The 11,079-nt window shown below is 39.3% G+C and overlaps 1 protein-coding gene across 1 annotated transcript in view; it reads left to right on the forward strand.

Annotated features, from left to right (window-relative positions):
* Positions 1-11,079, forward strand: part of spag17 (sperm associated antigen 17) — a 227,811-nt gene that overhangs the window by 149,957 nt on the left and 66,775 nt on the right. Inside the window, exons 39-40 of the mRNA XM_043700962.1 lie at positions 1,408-1,581; positions 4,078-4,191. Of these exons, the coding sequence (XP_043556897.1) occupies positions 1,408-1,581; positions 4,078-4,191 (288 nt within the window). The remainder of the gene's footprint in view (positions 1-1,407; positions 1,582-4,077; positions 4,192-11,079) is intronic.

Raw genomic sequence — 11,079 nt, forward strand, 5'->3', positions numbered from 1 at the left:
AGTCTGAGCTCAGTCAACCTCTCTTCATAAGATAATCCCTCCAGTCCAGGCAGCATCCTGGTAAACCTCCTCTGAACCCTCTCCAAAGCATCCACATCTTTCCTATAATAGGGCGACCAGAACTGGATGCAGTATTCCAAGTGCGGTCTAACCAAAGTTTTATAGAGCTGCAACAAGATCTCACGACTCTTAAACTCAATCCCCCTGTTAATGAAAGCCAAAACACCATATGCTTTCTTAACAACCCTGTCCACTTGGGTGGCCATTTTAAGGGATCTGTGTACCTGCACACCAAGATCCCTCTGTTCCTCCACACTGCCAAGAATCCTATCCTTAATCCTGTACTCAACTTTCAAATTCGACCTTCCAAAATGCATCACCTCGCATTTATACAGGTTGAACTCTTTTGTCCTTAATGTATTTGTAAAAACCCTTCGGTTTCTCCTTAACCCTATTTGCCAAAGCTATCTCATGTCCCCTTCCTGTCCTCCTGATTTCCCTCTTAAGTATACTCCTGCTGACTTTATATGCTTCTAAAGATTCATTCGATCTATCTTGTCTATACCTGACATATGCTTCATTGTTTTTCTTAACCTCACCCTCAATATCTTTAGTCAGCCAGCATTACCTTTACCTACCAGACTTTCCTTTCACCCTAACATGAATATACCATTTCTGGGCTCTCGTTACCTAATTTCTGAAGGTTTCCCATTTTCTAGCCACCCCTTTACCTGCGAACATCTGCCCCCAATCAGCTTTTAAAAGTTCTTGCCTAATACCTTCAAAATTAGCCTTCCTCCAATTTAGAATTTCAACTTTTAGATCCAGTCTATCCTTTTTCATAACTATTTTAAAACTAATAGAATTATGGTCACCTACCCCAAAGTGCTCCATTGTGGTTGAGGAAGGGAGAAAATCCTTGGGCAGGGAAACTCAAGGTTTCCTTGTGAGCTTTGACAAATTGTCTGCTTCTCCTGGCTCACATGGAAACCGTCTCTTTAAGAAAAACTCTACAATCCGGTATTAAGACTTGGATTCAAGACCAGAATTTAAAATTGCAGTCTGCTAAGCTGAAATGGAGAAGCTGCAGATACATTTTAATTGCTGTCAACCCTCCACAGCTTCTTATCAGGAGGACAGTTCAAATTAACCAAACTGCTTTCTGTAGGGGTAGAAAAATATTTGAGGGTAAAAAAAATTCTAACCTGTAAAATGCAGAAGGCAATGTGGCTTTTCCCAAAAAAAATTTTTGAATATTTTGAAATCTGCAGGAAGAATATTTCATCTAAACGTGGTACTGTTGTTTGTATCAATTTGAGTGTCAAAGTTATAGATCTAGGAAGGTTTTCATGACTGAATCTTGTCTGACACAAGAAGACTGACTTCTCTTTTTATTTCTGTTTCCAGTGCAAGATCCCGGGACCACCTGTTGGCATGCACCCTTTCACTCTACAAACTGAGCATGTGGATCCTTCATCTCCTCCTGTCTTAAAGTGTCCCTCTGTTCTTGAAGTCCGTCAGCTGTTTCAATATGAGCCTATAAATATAGAAATACAGCAAGGATTGCAGAATTGTCTTAAGGTTTTTCATTCGAATTTCTTTGGGGGTGGCAGAAGCTCTGCTAAATAAAGTAGAATTATACAGTACGAAAAAGGCCCTTCAACACATCAAATCCGCACTAACAAAAGTTTGTTCTAAATCTACACCAGACCCATTTTCCAGCCCATAGCCTTGAATGTTCTGATATTTTGAGTGAAAATCCAAGTATTTGTTAAAGGTTGTGAGGTTTCCCACCTCAACCACCCACTGAGGAACTTCACAAACCAGAGTGCTTCTCCAGCAGCATCTTTGGGCCCATCCTGTCCCTTCCCAATATATTGCAGATTTTGAGGACAATTTAAAACCATAATTTCAGAGCAATAATGAGAAAATGGGAGATTAGAAGGATGGTTTTATGCAGAAAGTCAATTGATCATTGAATGTCCAACCCAAAAATACTGATGGAAATGAAATGCATTAAATGTTTAAAAGAGGGATTGATAAATATTTGTAAAAGGAATGCTTAAAGATCTTTTTTTCTTTATTCATTGGATGGGGGCATCTCTGGCTAGGTAGCATTTATTATCTGTCCCTAATTGCCCAGAGGGCAGTTGAGAGTCATCTGCATTGCTGTGGGTCTGGAATCACATGTAGGGCAGACCAGGTAAGAATGGTCGTTTCCTTCCCTAAAGGACGTAAGTGAACCAGATGTTTTATTTTCTGACAATCGACAATGGATTCATGGTCATCATTAGATTCTTAATTCCAGATTTTTAAATTGAATTCCAATTCCATCATCTGCCATGGTGGGATTCGAACCCAGGTACCCAGAACATGATCTGTGTCTCTGGACTAAATGTCCAGCGATAATGCCCCTAGTTGGTTGCCTCCCTGTTTAGAAGGCACAAGGCAACAGGACTAAAGGTAGAAATCTTTTTCAGGGAACTTCCATATGATCATCAATTCTGTTGTGTAAAATTCCATAATTCTGAGACTGAGTTGAATTATTAGGTAGATGACATACAAGTCGACATGCAGGTGCAGCAATTAATTAAGAAGGCAAATGAAATATCGGCCTTTATTGCAAGAATAAGAGTGTATACAAGTTTGAAAGTCTTGATACAACTGTACAGAATATTGTTGAGGTCATTCTTGAGTATTGTTATATATTTGGTCTCCTTAGTTAAGAAGAGAAGGATTATTGAGTTTTTTCCTAGAATTAAGAAATTACCTAATGCTGATCGGTTGAGCAGGTTAACATAGAAACAGAAAAAATAGGAGCTTAAGTAAGTCATTTGGCACCTTGAGCCTGCCCCATCATTCAACATGATCATGGCTGACCATCCAACTTAGCTCTGACTTTCTCCCCATACCCTTTGATCCCTTTAACCCCAAGAACTACATCTAACTCTTTCTGGAAAGCATTCAATGTTTTGGCCTCAATCACCTTCTGTGGCAGAGAATTCCACATGCTCTCAGTCTCTGAGTTAAGGAATTTCTGTTCATCTCAGTCCTAAATGGCCTGCCCATATCTTTAGACTGTGATCTCTAATTCTGGACCCCAAGTCATCACGAACATTCTTCCTGAATTTACCTATTTAGTTAGGCATATGCTCTCTGGGGTTTAGAAGAATTAGAACTGCTCTTACCGAAATATAAGATCTGAGGGTTCTTTACAGGGTAAGTGCTGAAAAGATGTTTCTCATTATGACAGAATCAAACTAAGTGGCACAGTAGGAAAATAAGAGGTCTGCCATTTAAGTTGAAGATACAAGGAGGAATTTCTTCTCTAGGAGCAGAGTTAATGCTTGGAAGTCTCTACCTTAATGATGTTCAAAAGTGGAGGCTGGGTTATTGAACATAATCATAGACAAGTTAAACAGATTTTGACATACATGGTAGCCGAGAATTATGGATATATCCAGGTTAGATTAGTTAAGGCCACAGTCAGGTCATTCATGATCTTATTGAATGGGAAAGCAGGCTTAAAAGACTAAAAGAATTACTCCTACTTGTTACTTTGCACGTCTAGAGAACTTTGTTTAGCTGTTTACTTTGTGAATAAACTCCCATCATTCGATGAATGCACTGATGCCCTGCAGATTGGCTATAAAAATATGAAAACTATGAAATAACCATGAGGCAAAAAATGTTCAAAGTAGTGGTCACCTTGACTACAAGGGTGTGTTTTTCCTGAAGTGTAACTGAAAGTCCTCCTATAAAAAGCTGCAGCTTTTCTGGGTCACTTCACTGTTGAAACAAGACCATCAAAGGTTTTGGGGTCAATAGATCCAGTCAAGGGATAATGGTTCATAAAAATCCTGCTTCACCCTTTTCTTTAAATAAGTCAAATGTAAAGGAACTCTGCATAGTATTGGCCCTCTGCTGATGTGGTTTCACAAGCTTGTTAGAATCATAGAGATTTTAAATTTAGGAGTTTGCTCTTAGTCTAATGCATTAAATCATATATATCAAATAATCATGTGAAGACAGACCACACATTTTCTGATGTTTGGAGTTATATTTGTATAATTGTAGGAGTACATTGAACTCACTCTACAAAAGGAGGAACAGAAAAATGAAATGGCACTTAAAGAGCCACGGAATGAAAAAGAGCTTGAGCATGCTGCTGATCTCCTCAAACTGGTTCTGGTAAGAAGCCTCTTTTATAGGTCATTCTGCTATTTGACTGGTTCACCCAACTGGAATTTATTGCCAAGATATGAGGCAGTTTGGAGGAGAAGCCCATAACTAATATTCCCTATTGCTTTATGATGTGCCTCACTTCCATGTAAGAATGTGTATCTCATCACAAGATTAATTTCATAATTGCAATTGATCTGGTCTATTGCTTCACAGACATCAAAACCGTCAATGAGAATTTGTATAAACTCTAATTGACTGAAAAACCATAGTAAGCTAGGTATCACTGTTCATAAGTTGTTATGGACTAAGCCAGACCTCTCAAAACATTCTTAAGCAGGCAGCCCCAGACCATAACTTTGCCATTTGTTTTGGTAAGTGAACAGTGAAAATTAAGCGGATTAAATTAGCTAGGTTGACTACAAGATTTTAAAACAGACAGAAATTTATTCACAAAATTACACAATGAAACACAAAGAACATAATAAAGAATCCCTACAGAACTCAAACTATCCAACTGGACTTAATTATGCTGTTCCGAATATACACAACAGTCCCAATAAGCAAATTCCCTTTAATAACAATATAAATGGAACACATGCTTACAGGTTGAAGTTGAAGGGCAGAAAAGAGAGAGGTTTCCACACAGCTCCCGTTTGAACATCCAACTGGTTCAAGACTGAACTAAAACTGCTCAGCTCAGCTTAGCTAGAGAGCTGACCACTCCCCTCTCTTTATACAAATCACTCCGAAAGCATAACCACTTTGGCCTGAAGTCTTATCTATTTACATATAAACAAAAGGCCTCTCACAATCCTTTTTATCTCTGTACCAAACCAGACTGATCAGAGCCCAGCCCAGTTTATTGCCCCTCTGAAAAAAAATCAAGGACAGAGTCTCCTTGAGCCAAAGAACAGCTTTTAGAAAAAAAGGCACTAGCTTTGTGACACCTCCCCCCCCCTTAAAAATAAAGAACCATCAATACCAAAAGATGGCTTAATTCTTAACCCTTCAAAATCCAGTTGGTAGTCTAAACACACATGTATATGATACTAACTATAAACATGCAAACATGCACAGCCCCATGCAAATTCAGGCCGCTATGCACACATCATCGAATGCCTCCGTATCTCATTTGAGTCTCGATAACGCATCGGCAATCACATTTTTATGACCTGCCACATGCACAATTGTCAAATTGAATGGCTGCAACAAAAAGCTCCATCTAAACAGTCTGGTATTTTTGTCCTTAAAATTTTCCACAAATGTCAATGGCTTGTGATCAGTGTATACAATTGTCTCAGATGCATTGCTGATAATATATACACTGAAATGTTGTAATGCTAACACCAAGCTTAAAGTCTCTTTCTTCACCGTTGAATATTTCTGTTGATGAATGTTCAACTTCCTGGTAAAATACCCAATGGACCTTTCTATTCCCTCATCACCCTTCTGCAGGAATACCGCAACGACACCCACATCACTGGCATCGATAGCCGCCTTGAAAGGCTTCGTATAATCCGGTGTGGCTAATACTGGGGCAGTGGTTATCACAGTTTTTAGGCTGTCAAATGCCTTTTGACAGTCTGCTGTCCACTGAAACTTCTTGCCTCCATTCGGTGAATGGAGCAGCCACACTGCTAAAGTTCGGCACAAACTTTTAGTAAAATCCACTCAACCCCAGGAACCGTAGTTCTTCTTTCTTCGTCAACGGTGTGGGAAATTCCCCAATTACTTTTGTTTTCACATCCCGTGGGGCCATTTGTCCATGGCCAATAACATACCTTGGAAGATGACTTGGGCTTTGGCAAATTTACTTTACCACCAAGCCTGCCTTCCGAAGTCGATTGAACAAGTCCAATAAATGCTGTAAATGTTTCTTCCATGAATGACTAAAAATCATCAGGTCATCTATTTACACCACACAATTGGGTAAACTGGCAATGACCTTATTAGTCAGTCTGAAATGTGGCTGGAGTGTTTAGCATACCAAATAGCATGACTTTGAACTGATATAGTCCATTTGGCGTTATGAAAGCCAAAATTGCCTTTGCTCTCTCTGACAGAGGTACTTGCCAGTAGCCTCTGAGCAAGTCCAATTTAGAAATGTAAGATGCTTGTACCACTTTTTTGACACAGTCCTCCAACCACGGAATTGAATATGCATCAGTCTATGTAACGGCATTGAATTTGCGATAGTCCACACATAATCGTTGGGTACCATCTGGCTTTGGCACCATGACTATAGGTGAACTCCAGTCACTGTAATTCACTCCGATTATGCCATCCTGGAGTAGGCGCTCTATCTCCTTCTGAACCTGTGCCAACTTTAGAGACTTATGCTTATAAGGATGTTATTTAATCGGAACAGCATCTCCTATATCTACATCATGCATAATTAGATTAGTACTTCCCAGTTTATTTCTGCATATCTCCCCATGTGATAGTAATAACTCTTTCAGGTCATTTTGATTTTCTTGTGGAAGGTAACTCAATAATTTATCCCAATTTTTGACATCTTCCTCATTGTCCAATTTAATTTGTGGAATGTCCAATTCAGAATTCTCTGAACTTGGTTCTTCCTCCTGTGCTGTAATCATTAACACCTTCTCCTCTTGCTTTCCTTCCCTATCAAAATACCTTCTGAGCATATTTACATGACACATTCTGTGAGTTTTTTTCCTGTTCGGAGTCCTTATCAAATAGTTCACCTCACTCAATTTCTTCTTAATTTGATATGGTCCACTAAACCTTGCTTTTAAAGGCTCACCTGTTACTGGCAGTAACACCAATGGCTTATCCCCAATTGCAAAATTGTGAATTTGTGATTTCTTATCTGCTTCCTGTTTGGTTGTATGCTGTGATACTTTGAAACGCTGGCAACCAACTCTCCAGCTCTATTTATTTGTTCTCTAAAGTTTGACACATAGTCCAAATGAGTGGTCTCTGAATTCTGACTTATTAATTTCTCCTTAATCAGTTTTAATGGTCCTGTTACTTCATGCCCAAAATGGACTGAATTTGGTTGATTTATTCAGTGCATCTCTGATCACAAAACGGACAAACAGAATTCCCTTATCCCAATCATCTGGATAATCCTGGCCATAAGCCTTCAACATGATCTTTAGTGTTTGATGCCATCTCTCCAGTGCTCCCTGCGATTCTGGATGGTACGCAGTAGATTTGAATTGCTTTATTCCCAAGTTATCCATAACTTCCTTGAATAATTTGAATGTGAAGTTTGATCCTTGATCTGACTGGATCTCTATTGGTAGTCCGTATCTAGTAAAAAAAATTTAAGTAATTCTTCTACAACCCTTTTAGCTGTGATGTTGCTTAATGGGATTGCCTCTGGAAATCTAGTTGACACGTCCATTATTGTTAACAAATACTTATTCCCACTTTTTGTTTGAGGTAGGGTACTTACGCAATCAATCAAGACTCTTGTAAAAGTTCGCTCAAATGCTGGAATAGGTATTAAAGGTGCAAGTTTTATTACTGTGGTTTTCCGATTAGCTGACATGTGTGACATGTCTGGTAAAATTTAGCTATATCTTTGTGTAGTCCAGGCCAGTAAAAATGTCTTTATATTTTAGCCTGTGTTTTCCTCACCCCTAAATGACCTCCAAGTGGTAGGTCATGTGCCACTCGCAGCACCTCCTTTCTATACCCCACTGGCAAAACAATTTCAAGAAACTCTGCCCATTTCTCATCTGCTTGAATGCGTGATGGTCTCCATTTCTTCATTAAGACATTTTTAAAATAATAACACACAGGACTGCATTCACTTTCCTTCTCTGTAAATGCCTTTTGATATAATTGTTTTAATCCCTCATCTTTCTGTTATAATTCAATCAGTTTAGTAGAGCTAAAGATGCTTGCATGTTTACCAATTTGCTCCTTCTCTGTTTCACTTATATGATCAAGGACATTTTTAGATAATACTATATCAGCTTCCTTATCTGTGCCTTTTGATCTCTCCTGCTTCAGCTTGTACCTCTGTGATCTTGTGATCACACAATCAGGGAAAATTCCTGGATAAACATTCTCCAAGTCTTCAGTTGTCTGAGTCTCCACTGGCTGCACGCCTACTGGTGAATCAACTATATCATTTGCAAGGATAAATTGTATTTCTGGAGCTGAGAGTTTGTCCAGTACTCCAACGACAAATTCTCCACTCTTCTCTGGACTCTCTAGCCTCACTTTACATAACTGAGCACTTTTTGTCTCACCATGAATTCCTGTTATCAGTACCTTCTCTGGCAATAGTCCTTCAGGAGTGCAAATCTCCTCATTCTCCAGCATTACAGACTGAGAGGATCCTGTGTCCGTTAATATTGTAACTTCCTTACCTACGGCTCCTGGCCTATGTGAATAAACTTTACCGTTGCATGTGTACTTTTTAAGCAGATCTGGCACTTCCTCCTTAATCAACCTCTGATCATCTTGTACACTCTGAGCAGTTGTCTAACTTCCCTTGTGCTTTTCTTCATTGGTCCAACAAAACTTCCAGGCTTGTTTGGTTTTCCTACATCTGGTTTTCTCCTAGCCCACCAACACTGATTTCATGTGGTCCACCTTATTACAATGAAAACACCAGAGCTTTTTGACTTCTTTGTCCCCCTCAAGGATTTCTTTTTTACCCTGTGGTAAGTTATCCTTATGATCTTCACTGAGATCTATCTTCCCCTTTCCATGTGAGGATTTCTCTTTGCCCCAGTTTCTATCCCTCATGGACTGAAATTGATTCTGGAAGCCAGACCGAGTTTTATAGACCAGCTCATAATCATCAGCCACATCAGCTGCTAACCTTGCTGTTTTAACTCTCTGCTCTTCCACATGAGTTTGCACTACTTCAGGCAGTGAATTTTTGAATTCCTCCAAAATAATTACCTCTCTAAGGGCATCATAAGTTTGCTCAATTTTTAAAGGTCTTATCCATCAATCGAAATTACTCTGTTTGATCCTTTCAAACTCAATATAGGTTTGACCAGGCTCCCTCCATAGATTCCTGAAACGTTGTCTATAAACTTCTGGTACAAGCTCATATGCACTTAAAATGGCTTTTTTCACCTCCTCATACTCCCCAGATACATCCTCTGATAGTGATGAAAATACCTCAGCAGCCCTACCTACAAGTTTTGTTTGAATCAATACAACCCACATTGCCACTGCCCACTGCATTTGTTTAGCCACCTTTTCAAATGAGATGAAAAAGACTTCCACATCCTTCTCATCAAATTTAGGCAATGCTTGAACATACTTCAACAGTTTCTCACTAAGCTTCTGACTACCAGGGGCTTGCTCTTCCTCTACCCTCAGCCTTTATTTCCAGCCTTTTAAGCTGCCTTTTCTTTTTACGTGTCAGTTTTTGAAATTCATAAGCTCTCTCTTTTTCTTTCTCTGCTCTCTCTTTGTCTCTCTTCTTCTGCTCCATCTTTTTCTCTCTGTTCTGCTGCTCTCTCTTTTTCCCTCTCTTCTGCTTCTACTTCTAACTCAAACTGTTTCATTTCTGCTGCTCTTTTCTTATCTCCAACTCAAGCTATTTCATTTGCAATTGAATTCTTGCCATCTCTATAGATTCTGATGGTTTCTCCAGCAAGTTTAAATGCTGAGCTACTGCTGCAATTATCTCTCCTTTTGTCACTGAAACAGGCAGTTTCAATTCCAGCTTCACTGCTAATTCTTGCAACTTGGTCTTATTCACTTTTTGCAAAACTTCCAAAGTCATCGTACTCACACCCAGAAAAGTTTTGGTGACTGAAAGAGCCATTACTATCCCAAGCTTTATCTACCCAACCAAACCAACACCCAAACCAGCACCAACCACTAGCTGTTTCAAAATCCCGCAAAGGACACCCAATCTGTCCACTCAAAACATTCTTAAGCAGGCAACCCCAGACTATAGCTTTGCAATTTTTTGAAGGGCAGAAAAGAGAGAGAGTTTCCACACAGCTCCCTGTTGAACTTCTAACCGGTTCAAGACTGAACTGAAACTGCCCAGCTAGAGAGCTGACCACTCCCCTCTCTTTATACAGGTCATTCCTAAAGCATGACCACTTTGGCCTGAAGTCTCATCTATTTACATATAAACAAAAGGTCTCTCAAAATCCTTTTCATCTCTGTACCAAACCAGACTGATCGGAGCCCAGCCTGATGTATTGCCCCGCTGAAAAAAAATCAAGGACAGAGTCTTCTTGAGCCAAGGAACAACTTTTAGAAAAAACGGACTAGCTTTGTGACAAAGTAGACCTGCATGATTAACAACGGGAAGTATTCAAAGTTACTTTGAATAAGTAACAAAAAAAGTAACAAAAAGTAAACAAAAAGAGCTTTAAAAAGGCAAAAACTGCACATTTGCAGCTAAGTAATCATGGTAAATATATGAGTTAGGAAAAAATATGTAAACACCATATGGTAATGGTGGACAAGAAAGAATCTAATCCATTCAGTCTGTCCCACACAATTGTGATACTTTATTCATCATAATACTAACATTCCTACCCAAAAGAAAGGCAAGAAAGCAGATAGGAGAATAAAATCTGAAATATTCCTCTTTAATCCCCTTAAGTAAATAACAATGCTATCATGGATCACATTGTCCACATTTGCAAAATGTCCAGATTACAGAGGAGGAAGTGCTGGATAAATCCCCAAGATCTGATCAGGTGTACCTGGGAACTCTATGGGAAGCTAGAGAAGTAATTGCTGGGCCTCTTGCTGAGATATTTCCATAAATGATTTGGATGCGAGCATAAGAGGTACAGTTAGTAAGTTTGCAAATGACACCAAAATTGGAGGTGTAGTGGACAGCAAAGAGAGTTACCTCAGATTACAACAGGATTTGGACCAGATGGGCCAATGAGAAGTGGCAGATGGAGTTTAATTCAGGTAAAT

Source organism: Chiloscyllium plagiosum, chromosome 12 (genome assembly GCF_004010195.1).
Source record: "Chiloscyllium plagiosum isolate BGI_BamShark_2017 chromosome 12, ASM401019v2, whole genome shotgun sequence".
Taxonomy (NCBI): domain Eukaryota; kingdom Metazoa; phylum Chordata; class Chondrichthyes; order Orectolobiformes; family Hemiscylliidae; genus Chiloscyllium; species Chiloscyllium plagiosum.